This window comes from Daphnia pulex, chromosome 7 (assembly GCF_021134715.1).
Source record: "Daphnia pulex isolate KAP4 chromosome 7, ASM2113471v1".
In the NCBI taxonomy this organism is placed as follows: Eukaryota; Metazoa; Arthropoda; class Branchiopoda; order Diplostraca; family Daphniidae; genus Daphnia; species Daphnia pulex.
The window spans coordinates 815349-828210 of NC_060023.1; the positions used below are offsets into that span (position 1 = coordinate 815349).

The 12862-nt window shown below is 40.1% G+C and overlaps 4 protein-coding genes and 5 non-coding genes across 10 annotated transcripts; 5 read left to right on the forward strand and 4 right to left on the reverse strand.

The window, feature by feature from the left end:
• Window positions 1-35: 35 nt before the first annotated feature.
• Window positions 36-1282, reverse strand: LOC124196958. Its single transcript, XM_046592213.1, has 2 exons — window positions 836-1282; window positions 36-648 (listed from the first exon to the last, which is right to left on the reverse strand). Exons 1-2 carry the CDS (start codon window positions 1243-1245, stop codon window positions 171-173), a joined length of 888 nt encoding a protein of 295 aa, XP_046448169.1. The 5' UTR covers window positions 1246-1282; the 3' UTR covers window positions 36-170.
• A 3018-nt stretch (window positions 1283-4300) lies between these two features.
• Window positions 4301-5591, reverse strand: LOC124196960. Of its 2 annotated transcripts, none has more exons than XM_046592215.1 (3): window positions 5507-5591; window positions 5313-5432; window positions 4301-5209 (listed from the first exon to the last, which is right to left on the reverse strand). In XM_046592215.1, exons 1-3 carry the CDS (start codon window positions 5513-5515, stop codon window positions 4487-4489), a joined length of 852 nt encoding a protein of 283 aa, XP_046448171.1. In that variant the 5' UTR covers window positions 5516-5591; the 3' UTR covers window positions 4301-4486. The 2 variants fall into 2 exon arrangements, with proteins under 2 accessions (XP_046448171.1, XP_046448172.1); XM_046592216.1 differs by having other exon boundaries at window positions 4469-5209; window positions 5313-5429; window positions 5507-5570.
• A 778-nt stretch (window positions 5592-6369) lies between these two features.
• On the forward strand, window positions 6370-6441 carry Trnac-gca. The gene has a single exon. It is a non-coding gene; the product is annotated as a tRNA-Cys (tRNA).
• A 600-nt stretch (window positions 6442-7041) lies between these two features.
• Window positions 7042-7665, forward strand: LOC124196962 (transcription factor MafB-like). The gene is made up of 3 exons (XM_046592217.1): window positions 7042-7098; window positions 7171-7279; window positions 7351-7665. The coding sequence occupies exons 1-3, from the start codon at window positions 7078-7080 to the stop codon at window positions 7491-7493; spliced, it is 273 nt and encodes a 90-aa protein (XP_046448173.1). The 5' UTR covers window positions 7042-7077; the 3' UTR covers window positions 7494-7665.
• A 72-nt stretch (window positions 7666-7737) lies between these two features.
• On the forward strand, window positions 7738-7809 carry Trnac-gca. The gene has a single exon. It is a non-coding gene; the product is annotated as a tRNA-Cys (tRNA).
• Window positions 7810-8047: 238 nt separating this feature from the next.
• On the forward strand, window positions 8048-8119 carry Trnac-gca. The gene has a single exon. It is a non-coding gene; the product is annotated as a tRNA-Cys (tRNA).
• Window positions 8120-8477: 358 nt separating this feature from the next.
• Trnae-uuc lies at window positions 8478-8549 on the reverse strand. The gene has a single exon. It is a non-coding gene; the product is annotated as a tRNA-Glu (tRNA).
• An 8-nt stretch (window positions 8550-8557) lies between these two features.
• Trnaf-gaa lies at window positions 8558-8630 on the reverse strand. Its single transcript has one exon. It is a non-coding gene; the product is annotated as a tRNA-Phe (tRNA).
• Window positions 8631-9348: 718 nt separating this feature from the next.
• LOC124196963 (cell wall protein DAN4-like) lies at window positions 9349-12758 on the forward strand. The gene is made up of 9 exons (XM_046592218.1): window positions 9349-10031; window positions 10148-10651; window positions 10719-10881; window positions 10955-11139; window positions 11229-11397; window positions 11466-11632; window positions 11691-11847; window positions 11932-12092; window positions 12181-12758. Exons 1-9 carry the CDS (start codon window positions 9978-9980, stop codon window positions 12334-12336), a joined length of 1716 nt encoding a protein of 571 aa, XP_046448174.1. The 5' UTR covers window positions 9349-9977; the 3' UTR covers window positions 12337-12758.
• The last annotated feature ends 104 nt before the right edge of the window (window positions 12759-12862 follow it).

Here is a 12862-nt window from a genome sequence, read left to right on the forward strand (position 1 = left end):
CACATTTTCCTAACTAAAGAAATTTGCCAATGTAATTTATATGACAGATAACCGAGTTTATTAAAATTTCACACATTAATATCTGGAGCAGCAAACTGGACAAAAATATAGGAATTGTGAATAAATAGATATAAATTAATTCAATAAATGACAAACTATAAATTTCCAGATCAGGGCGTGATTGTGGCAATGATGATTTCGTTTTGACTTTTGATTGGCGATGGCGATGCTGGCGACTGCTGCTGCTGGGTGTTATTGGCGAGTTCGATTTCGACTTGTCGCTTCTTACGGCCGTCGCAGACATTGAACGGGAACGGCGACGGCGTGCAGACTTGAATGAAGAACGACTTGGTGCTCACCGTTTTGTAGTAGGTCGAAGTGCTGGTCACGGTCACGGCCGTCGTCGTCACCACCGTCACCAATTTGACTTTCTTCTTCAATTTGTTCTTCAATCCGAAAAATCCGAATCGACCTTCATTATTTTCCTCGGAATCGTCCCTCGATCCTTCGTCGTCCTTGGACGAATGGATCACCGATCCCGACCGGACGGATATCCGCCGATTGTTGTCCATTTGCGGCTCATCATTCCGGCCAGCAATTTCGTCTGAAATCTGAGCGATGGGCTCCGGCACTGCGGTTGTTTCCATCCTTTTATGATCGAAATTAAAATAAAATAAAATAATTAAAATAAATTATTGAAATAATTAAATTAATTCATTAAAATTAGTTAAATTAAATCATTAAAATAAATAATTAAAGTAATTAAATTAATTAAATCATTCAAATTAAATTCAAAAGAATTAGAACAACTTTCAGGACAATTAAAGTCATATACTTTGACGTTTGGCTGGGCGATAATAGAGTGTCGTCGATCGAGTCCATTTCGTCGTCGAACGACAGGACGATGGGCTCGTCGACCCAGAGCCCTTTGCGCAACCGGCAAGGGCCGGTGACGTTGACCAGCTGGGCGCAAAGTCCCACCGTCGACGAGGTGATGACGGCCGTGACGGTCGACGTCTTGGTCATGGTGGACAGAGTCACGAACGGGTGCTTCTTCTTCAGGAAAACGTGGAGCGGAAATTTGTTAAACAATCGCTCCTCCTCTTCCGTCGTCCCGTTGAAAATGAGCGTTTCACCGCCATCAATCGATCCTTCGTACTCCGCCGCCTGGTCATCCAGCATCACGAACATGTCGTCCGACGACTTACCCAACCGGTGCTCAGCCGGAATCTCACCACTACTCATCACGGCCTTGCTGTTGCTGCTGCACAGCCGCGTTAAACTGCTTATTTTAACGATTTCCAGTACCTACACACCCCTAACAGTTTCAGTACCCTTCAATTTGGTCGAATATGCTACTGAAACGCAATTCAGTATTTTACTGTACTTGCTTAACTACAAATTCTCTACTAACAATTCATTTGCCTACTTTTTATGTTATTCCTAGTGAAACTGTTAGTAGGCATAGTTGTGTTCAGTAGGTTGGTCCAGCAGTTTATAAAGATTTAGTTAGTAGTCTGAAAAATTCAGTATGTTCGGGTAGGGTTAGTAGTTTGATTTTGAAAAGTAATCAATAATAAAAGCAATGTAGGTTATAGCTAGTAGTTTACAAAAATTTAGTACTTTTGTTATAAGTAGTATGAACAATTCAGTACCTTTGATCACTAGTTCAAAAAGTTCAGTAGGAAGGGTTAGCAGTTTGACGGAAAAAAGTAATCAGTTGTACGTTAGTCACATACAAAACTGTAAGTATGTTTCACATCGTCATTGCGGTTTAGTAGGTTACAACTTACAAGAAATAAGTAGTATTCGTTAGGATAGTAACTTTTGTATATATCACTGTGGCGTGCCTGTAAGGCACTAGACTGCCACACAGAAGGTCCGGGTTCAATTCCCGAATAAATCAAGTCTTCTTTCCAAGTTAAATAAAATCGAAATGGTTGGGAAGTAGGATTCATAATTTAGTAGCTTGGTGCCGAATAATATCAGTAGAAATCTCCTACAACCAATGCCGTAAATGAAATGGCCAAAACTTTTTAAGTAAGGGGTGGGTAGTAAAAGCAGGAAAGAATTTAAAGTGGTTTAGTTTATTCTTAGTAAGCTGAACACCGGATAGGGGTTTCTAATAAAATTAGTAGGGCGAGTAAGAAAAGGTAGAAGAATTGAGAAGTAGTTTCAATCAATTGGTTAGTAGGCTGTCACCGAGTAGCAGTTACATGAAAGTAGGATACCGCCACTGTGTGGATTTAGCTTTAGGCCTACCCCAGATACAGACGGAAGGATCGATCCACATCATCAGGATCACTATTGAAAAGAGAATCGATTTCATTTTTTTCTTTCCAAATTGCGTAGGCTGTGCTGATGTAGGCTATAATCCGCACTGGAGAAACTTTTGTTTCGATTCAAATCTAATTTGTTTTATACCGCCACTGCTGTTAATAAGTTCTTGTCTCACTGGAGATGGTTGGCTGAGTGACTAGTCAGGACTCCATTGGAGCGTTTATATACTCGACTGTTGCTCGGTAACACGTAATGAATGATTTTTTGTTTTGACGACAGCAGTGCTGTTGAACAATAACAACACATTGCCCAAGGGGGAAAATGTTAACTTACTTGTCCGCTTAATAGGCCTATCATATCGACGGAAACTGTCCTCTCTACTGGTGTGTACCCCATGGAAGTGTCTATCGTGCATTGTACGGGCTGGTATATAGGAAACGAGCGACGCCAATAACCGCTAATTTATTGCGTTGAACCAATTCTCAACATTTCACCCGAACGATGTCGGAGAAGATGGAAGAGAATACTCATTGGACTCGTTTAGTATACTATATTATACCTTCTGTTGAAAAATGAATATGTATAACAATCTCTCCCAGTGTCAGCAGCAGCTGTCGCTCAAATCCTGCGCAACATAGCAGCAGCGCAATATACGGCGGAACCTTTTCTAGGCTGAGCTTGTGCTTAGCCTACAGTTGCTGTTGTGGATAAGCCACGAATTCAGGTAAATCCCGGCTAATTATTCAACAAGAAAGAAACAAAAAAAGAAACGGACATAGAAAATGTTTTAATGGCGTCCTTTGCGGTGATAACAATACAAGGGAAAGCGGGAAAATCATGTAGTCTATACTACCACAGCACGAACCTGGTTTTAAATTTTTAATTGCTCGTTACAGTATTGTCTGTAGCCCCCAACAGTCTCCGTTATCAATAAAATGTTTATCTTCACTCCGATTTTGTAGTGTGAAACAAATTGATTTAGCTCAGTTGCCAATTCGTTGCGGAATTGATTCAAAAGCAACGGGATAGCGCCAAACAGATATTATTTCAACACCGTTTCTTCCATCCGATTCCTACTCAGAGTTATAAAACATCTGGCCAACGAGCCACAGAGAATATTGCGCTGGACCATGTATTATAGGTAAGATTCACTACGAATTTTGAACGCTTCCAGAAAGCGCGGGAATTTTGAATGCCAAACCATATCTATACAGAAATTGAAATTTGGATTTTCTAATTCATCAATTCGTTTTCATACACTAGAACTCAACACAAAAATTTGAAACCAGGTTATCTTTTCAGTCTTGTTATCTACTAATGTAGCGCATCAGACGTATTCAACGACCTATTGCTCAACAGGTGGTTGGAAATCGCGGATATTGCTGTACACAACAGGCCGTCCGAATGTTTCTAGCTCACTAGTTTGTTTGGCAACACGCGGAAAGAGAAACTAGTATCCCAAATTCTAGCTAGGTTTTTTTTTTAAATTTTTATAGCAGCAACATGTCAGATCGAGAGTATACCACCGACGAATAATAAAGCGCGGGAGAATAATACCGCGGCAGATGTGGGAAAAAACATTTTGACGTTTATTTAACTCTTTCAGATTATTATTTGTGCTGTCTTAATTACGCGCGCTTTAAGTTTCCATTCTTTTCCTTCTTCCGCATTGGAAAAATGTGTGCGCGATGCGCCCGTGCGTATGTAATACTAATATGCAAAAGTAGAGCAACTTATTTCGCCCAGCTATTCACTGAATACAAATTTATATTCTCCGTAGCAACAGCGCTCAAATTATCTCATTAAATTAACGGCTCTAATCTTCCTCGGGAAAAACCAGTTTTTTTCGTGACGTCATATCGGTCGAAATGCCAGCACGTGCAATTCTCATGGTAAGCCCAAGTCATAGTCTAATTGAATGTCTAAGTTACTCTGATTACATATACGCATGGCTAGCGATTTAATCTATGCAATCAAATTTCCCGCTTCAAAATAAAACAGCCGATGGAGAACTATTTTAAACTAACCTCATATGTGGCTGGTAAGTTGTACTATGTAATCGTTCTGTTAAATTCAAATTCAATATTAACACAGAAGTTATATATCAATAATCTTTATCAATCAATCATTTAATTTTAATTAAAAGTGTTAATTTCAATAAAAATGACAAATTACAAAATTAGCCAATTGATAAGATGTCGATGATTTATTCAATGTTGACGTTAATTTCCAATGCAAGACAGAGGCCAAGTAGGACATTCTGGAAGGCTCTTCTCCCGATGTACCCGCAGACGTAAGGCGAGGGGGCCTGGATGCGGGAGGCCCACGAGCCTCCCGAGCCTGGGGCGCTCTTTAAACGGCAAGTCCCGCCGAGCAGATTGGCGACGTAGGTGAAATGGCTGCAGCGTCGGTCTCCGGCGCAAAGAGAAGCGCAAGCGAAGGCGTTGGGGATGCACGTCAGCGTGTACATGTCGTGATTGCAAAAGTCGCAATTGGTGCTGTAGGTGACGGACGGGATATTCCTATTGGGGACGGCCAAATTGAAAACGCAATTGCCGATTTGATCAGCTCGGATTTCCGCGGTGCTGTTAACACTGACGCCATCGTCGCTTTGAATAACAGATGGCGTAATAATTATTTCGTCCAGAGTTGCTGTTGATTTGACATCCGCAATTAATGGGAGAATCGGTTCATCAGTCGTCGGGACGCTTTCGGTGATGACGTCATTGGCTTTGATGGGGTCCACTGGTGAGGCCAATTGGGCGTCGACAGCGTCTGTTTGGATGCTCTCCGTTACGGCGTCGTCGTCCGATGTCGGTGTGAAAATGACGTCATCAGGTGTTGAGACGCTTACTTCGCCTGCGGGTTCAAAAACTTTTGGTGCCGGGGCGTCTTCACTCCGCTTGACGTTTGACGTCATAATCATCACCTAAAATGTGAAAAACTGATGGCGTTTGGGTTTTCACAGTCTCATTTTCCCGCGCTTGGATGAACACACGAGAAATAATAAATGAACAATTAAGACGCGTTACGTTAGGTGGCCAGACGCTCCCAACTTGGTGGTCGGCAGGCCGGGGATCCGGTTTGGCGTCGATGCAAATCAAGATAACGGCCGTCACTGTCAAAAGCCTCGCGACGGAAGAGCAACACTTCTGGGCATTTATATAACAGGAATAAGATAAGATTTTACAATCAAATGAATAAATAAAATGTCATAGCCCCCTACCTTTTCCATTTAATTTGATGGACTGAAGGGAAAGGAGGTGGATGGTGGCAGAATGGCAGCAAATGAATGCCCAGTTAGCCTTTGCCCCACTTCTTATTTATGGAGAGATTGAATTGACTCAATTACACAATAATCCCATGAAATAAAATCTCCTCCTATACCGTCCTATACCTGTTCTGAATTTAGATTCAAAGGTGTTTCGGCAATATACCATCAACAGAGGAATTTCTGGCTGGATTACGGCACATCGAGATATGCAATTTGCTCTTATTTGCGGTTGCTTATATATTTTGGTATGTCCTTGCCAAATTAAAATACGCTTGCAATCGCTATAGAAATTTCAAACTTTTAACCTTCAGTCTGTTGATGTCTGTATCAAATATAGATTGGGTAATTTTACTAAGCTTAATATAGTTTTGCGTCTATTTAGTCACTCGAATAATTTGGATGAATGCCTGGATGCTGGAGGTCAATATGCCAAGGCAGTTTTATCGATCCGCGGTTTTGTCGCCGCTGTTTTTGCGCAATCGCGCGTAATCGGTGCACGATAGATTTTTAAAATTCAATAAATAAAAATAATCCTAATTAAATACATCCGACTATGATGTCAAACGACTGGCAATAAAATAATAATCGACTATTATTTTTGGTCATTCATTACGGTTCACATCTAAGTGGGTGCTTGACTGCTTGTTTGTTTTCAATCAATAGTGCAATAGTGCCCCATTGATTAATAGCAACCATTGACTTATTCGATTTTCACGACAGGAAGCGCTCGAAGTAGGCCTAATAAATTGGATTATTTTTTAGAGTTGTTAGCTTCTTGTGTTGGAACATGTTTAGGAATGGATAGAAAAAATCGTGGGGGTATAGCTCAGTGGTAGAGCATTCGACTGCAGATCGAGAGGTCCCTAGTTCAAACCTGGGTGCCCCCTACGAGAAACCGATTAACGTTTAACTTTTTATTACATCAATTAATGAACTAAATTATGTTCGTCTAATCAGCAGGATATAGGCCTACAATTTAAGTTATGGTGTCGCAATTGAACGAGTTTTGTCTCAAGAACTGTTATCCTCCGTATTATAGGTACTTTGAATGTACATTGAAAACAACATCTATAAAAGGAATTCTCATTAATAGCGGTAAAAACTATTATTGTTTTCATAAGTTTGTCCTTGATGGAGTACCCAGTAACTCCGGCATGTCTTGTGGGGGTTTTCCCACCGCAAAACCATATAGAAAAGCGGTCGACAAGCGGAGTTAAGCACCTTAAAGTTATAGCCATAAAACTGCCCCCTCCCTTTTTTTGTTTTGTTTCCACATGTTCAAATATACAAAAACAACAAACAAGATGCCGAGGGTTTTCCTCGATCAATAACATTCATAAGCCCCCCCCCCCCCCCCCGCAAAGCAGTTATGTAGTAGAATACGCAAGGATATTCCTATTTCTGTCAAGCTTATTCAAACCCGCCCAGATTGCCTTGAGTTTCAAAAGTATAAAAGTGTTGAAAGGACTTAATTCTTTCGACAATCTTATCAACCGAATAAACGCTAACAATTAAACAACGAAATGAGCCGTTCTGTTATTATGGTAAGTCTGCTGAATCCTTAGTTGTATTATCTATCTTAATTCTGTGATGAAACCGATCATAATTATTCACAGGTGAGTTTGTGTCTCCTGTTGGGCATTTTGGCCATCATGCTGGCCAGCGTTGAGGCCGCACCCCGTGAAAAACGACAGATTCTCGGTGCTATCCTGGACGGCCTTCTGGGTATGTTAGGATCGAGCTGATTTTGCTTTGTTGTCTCATTCTAACCTTTTTTCAATTTTCCACTGTGACAGATAACGATGGGTACCATCACCGCAGGCGCCATCACCACGAGCACCATCACCACGACGACTATTATGACGATGGTTACGGAGGACACGGAAGGAATTACGGCGGCCGACACCACCACCATCATCACTCTCATGAAGTGTATTAGAATAATTATAAAGTTCACAATTCCTGCTTTGATCACATATAGTCGTTAAACCTGCAGCAAGTGTAGAGCAGTTGATTGATCACCTGTTGATTTCAGTTGCGACCAACTCGATTCTCACATTGAAACTATGCGAATATGTGCGCTCAAAAAATAAACAAAAAATGTTAATGTTTTCTTATTGGTTGGCTGCTTAAACTATTGATAAAACTGAAATTCTAAATCAACTTTTTAGTTAAAAAAATACGGGGGTATAGCTCAGTGGTAGAGCATTCGACTGCAGATCGAAATGTCCCCAGTTCAAACCTGGGTGCCCCCTATGAATTAACTCATTCAAGTGGATACAAGACTGCTTAATAATGACGTAAGATTTAAGCGCAAGAAAAAAGTGCAATATGGTAGCAAGTTTTTAAACTAATATTTCAATTTTAATTCAATTTTAATTCATTGTAGCTATGAGCGATGGGCGAAATGTCACCATCGAGAAATCGTTCACGATCGTTCTTATAATCTCATTATCTCAGTATTTGATAAGAAACTCCCGCGTTGATTCACACGGGAGTATAGCTCAGTGGTAGAGCATTCGACTGCAGATCGAGAGGTCCCTAGTTCAAACCTGGGTGCTCCCTAATGATTTCATATTTTACTCGATAATCCTAATAGTTTATTTTATGAAGTTATCTATGTGCTTTGTCTTGTTTGATGAAATCATATGACGTCGGCTCATCTTAACATATTTGCGCGATGGTATAGCGTTAGTTATGTTGCTGAACGGACATGTTATTTGAATCTGATTATCAAAACAGCGAATTAAAAAATCCATACATAAATAAGACTGGCTTGGTTCGGATACGTGGTTATAGGACTAAAAGATGTGTCAAGGGATGTTGTTTCACCAGAGCATCCCGCCGCGGGTGGCGCTAGCATAAAAAATCACGTTTTTCTTTAATTACAATTAAATGCGAAAATCAATCAAATCAAAATGTTTTCCCATACCGGGAATCGAACCCGAGCCTCTTGGGTGAAAGCCAAGTATCCTAGCCACTAGACCATATGGGATAAACTCTTGCCGAAACCCGGGATCGAACCAGGGACCTTTAGATCTTCAGTCTAACGCTCTCCCAACTGAGCTATTTCGGCTTATAATATCATCATTATTTTGGAATACAAATCGCCTTTAAAAAGAAAAAAGAACAAAACGAAAATATCGCATCGGGGGATCGTCAAAATGTCAGCAAAACAAAAGCAAAATTGTTTTAACTATCTTATAGACCTATTTCGACTTGCTTGGTGTGCGCCAGAGCCAAAAGTCGTGCGGCTAGTCGACTAGTGCGCACCGTGGCGGGGGATAGCCGAAACATGCTGCAGACTTGGCTAGATTGCGTGCATTCCCCTCGAAGTTGTTTGCTTGTTTAGCTGTCATTTACTGTACAGTTTGCCACGAATTTACGAATTCTTGTATAAAAACAAATGCAACACTTGCCATTACATTTCAAAACTTTTCTATGTTGTTAGGGAAAACTGCAGTGAAATGACAGCTAAACAACGGTTGACGACCGAGCAAGATATTTGAATCTGTTGATTGGGAGACGCTATGATGGAGAAGCTGTAAGATCTAGACGGTTCGCCTTTCACCAATCCAACAAAAGGCTGGATAGTTCCATTTGCCGCTGTTGTCTCTCCGCAACGTCCGCATTGTTTGCATTGGACGTTGCGGAGTGCATTCACTTCGACCAATCGAAATCATTTTTTTCTTTTTCCTATGCGCAAACGAGCCAAATAAAAATCTGCTGTTCACGGCACCCCTTCACACAGCAACGCTCCGCTAGGGTGTCGGCTTGACCCACACCTTTAGATACTAATAAGGTCTATACTCTATAGTCGATAGTAATTTAGTATCTTTTCCATTCCTCTATTTCATGGAATTACGGGCTCTACTTTATTTAAATTTTTTTTTTCTTTATTTAGAGCTTATAAGCTCTAAATATTTCTAGCGCAGATAAAAGGAACAGTCAATCTGTCAATTTTCGTGGCGGCCATTTTGACCTCGATAAACGAAAAATGGCAACGCACATGTAGAATACAAACATTTGCCATCGTGGATTTCTTCTCGTGGATTGGATGTGTGTGTTTCATATTAAAATTTTCTTTTATAGTGCTCGTGCACGCATTAGAACTTAGAAGCCCCACAAAAGCATTCTACTGTAAATTAGTGCACACCTGCACAGCACTACAGCCAGACCCCAGACGCCCAGACCTGTCAACCTACGTCAATCCGAGCTCTGCATCTGTTTCGAAACTACAGCTCCACCCAGCTCCTTTGAAAACTACAACATAGCAACAAAACTGGCGTGAAAATGCAGTTATTTTTCTCTACCCAATTCAAGCTTTCATTTATAGTGCAATATGTGAATGTAGCTGAATACCTTGGTGTTTCGCTGACACCAATTCAGAGCATTACTTGCCACCGTTTGACAAGGTTGCAAAATGAAGTTGTCCCTGATTTTCTCCTTCATCTATTGCTTGGCAGTCATTTCCGTGGTAAGAATTTGTTTCACAGAGTGAATGTATACGACTATGTTATATAATTCTTACTTGTAAATGCTAATGTTTAAATAATGTAAAGTTTAACCTAAATCTTGTGTTTACCTGTGTAGGAAGCCCAGACAAAAACGACTCTCAAGTCAACAACGGCTAAGGGAACTGTTACGTCTACAAAGCCCAAAGTGACAACTTTGAAAACAACAGTAAAGGCCACAACACCAAAGACCACAACTCGTAAGGTAACAACACTAAAGGCAACAACATTAAAAACGACAACTCGTAAGGCAAGTAGTTCAACAACGACCTTAAAGCAAACAACCCGCAAGACAAACGGTACGACCGCGACAACCAGAAAGCCTGTTATTACCACAACAACTGCCTCGGCTGTTAAATCCTATAAAGTTTGTCGTGACACGACTTCAACAGCTACTAGTGGATCCATTCAACCCTTAGACGGGCTAACACCGGTGGCAACCGGACCGCCGAAGATCTGCACTTTCACCATCACCGCACCTACAGACCAGCATGTTCAGATGTCTTGCTCGCTCGCCAATCTCACTGTTATAACTAATGTTTCCAATGACACGTACTTTTACATACTTTCAAGTTCATTGATCGTAAGAAATCTAACATTTAGAAACGTGTGCGACATGTCGATTAACGTCCGCTTGGTTTATTTTTTAGTTGGAAGGAATTCTCGACATTTATCATGATAACGTAATCGTACCAAACAGGGTTTATACTTCGTACAACAATACCATGACTGTAACTTATCGAGTGCTCAACGCAGCAGACACATTCGATTGCAAATGGACAACAATTCAGGCGTCCACGACCGATTTCAAATGTGATTTACTATTTTTATCCATTTACAGTTCACAATAATGGCCGAAATAATTGTTTTTTAAATTTTTCATCAGGGTGTCGAGAGAGTGAGACGTCTGCAGCCAATGGATCCATTCAAACTCTGCGTGAATCATTAAATGAAACAATAAGAGATATGGATGTTAGACTATGTCCTTTCTTCATAAATTTACCACCCAATGGCCAAGTCCAGATGTCTTGCCCGTTCAATGATTCCTCTATGAACTTTTTTCTACTCACAGTAAGAAATAATCCTATTTAATTACGTTTCTGTAATGATCACTACAAGCACCTTTTACTTTTTCTTAAATGTTTGACTCGTTTTTATAGTTCAGAACCGTCAGTGATTTGTTTTCCTTTCGCACTAAATTCAACAAGCCAACAACAGATCTAAATCGAGTAGATCTAGTATCGAGGCATCAAGTTACCAATACAGATACTCCAATGACTTGTAACTGGACCACGGCAGCATCCACGACGGCGACTAAAGATTTCAACTGTAATTCGTATTATACCTATTTAGAATCCAAAGTAATTCACGGTACCTTTTTTTTAAAAAACATTCAGATTGCGTTAACGTACAATCAACGACCACAAACGGAACCATTACATCAATAGCTAATACGACTGATACAAACATCACTTGTTTGTTCTCCGTTTTCGCTTCCCTTGGTCAGCGCATCCAGATATCTTGCAGAAATCTCAACTTATTAAGTGATAACAGTTTACTGATAGTAGGTGTAAAGTTAAATTTGCCAATTACAGATTAGCAATATACTCCCACATTTGTAGCTATCCGAAAACGGCGAAATAGTTGGACAGCCATCCTTGAACAATGTTTACACGTCGATAAGCAATCGAATGGATGTTATATCTACTTTAAGCAAAGGTGATTCGTTTCAATGTAACTGGACGACGGTAACAATCCCACCAACGACGGATTTCAAACGTAATTTTACAGTTGCAACATAAAAGAAACGTTTTGTCTGTTTATAATTATTAAAACGTGTTTTTTTTTCTTCTATGTAAATAGTATGCCGAGATGGAAAGGCAACAGTAGCCCCTGGAACAATTACACTTTTTAGTAATACAACAGTTGGAGGATACCCTAGTATCTGTCGCTTTACCATCATCGCGCCCTTCAACAAACGAGTTAAATTTTCTTGCCCGGTCATCACCGTTCTTCAGATTTTAGTGAGTGAATCTTAAATGTCTAATCAGATTACTTTTCTCCTGTCCTTATTTTGAAATATCAATGTGTAAATTTTGTTCTTCATTATAGTTGTTTGAATACGACGATACGACGACCTTCGCCTCGCTTATCGCTACCCCAGCTGTCGTCAACAAGGTTTACACATCAACCGGAAATGAAATGAACCTGTTATGGCAAAAAGATAATGGCTCATTTGCGTTGAATTGCACTTGGGCGTTCGTGTAAGTACGTTTGTATAACGGCCCTGAAATGTGTCTCCTTCAATAATCGTTGGAAATGAATGACGGGAAAAACCTTAGATAAGATTTATTATCAAAGTAAAAAATTACGACTATTCCGTGAAATGTAATACCTTGCAGGCCGTACTGATTGATTTGCACCCAACATTTTTTCCATTTTATAATCTTCAATTTTAATTTCGTATTCTTGGTATAAGGTATTATTTGCCTATTTCAGAAGTGTAAGCTACCCTCTATAATCCTGTGTGGGGTCCAGTACGCTTATTTTTATGAGCAACAACTTTTGTTTTTATTTTAGATGTTCTTTCTCTCCAGTAGCTAGCTACATGCACCTAAAATTATGCTGTAACACAAGTATGGAAATATGTAACAATCAATTGCAAATAATACAAGTCAAGCAAAATCTAATTATTCTTCTGAACAACCTGGGATTTTTTACAATTTCGATATTGCTCAAATTATTGTATGTAAAGCATGGGCCATGGGCATACTCAACATAGACTTGATACAGC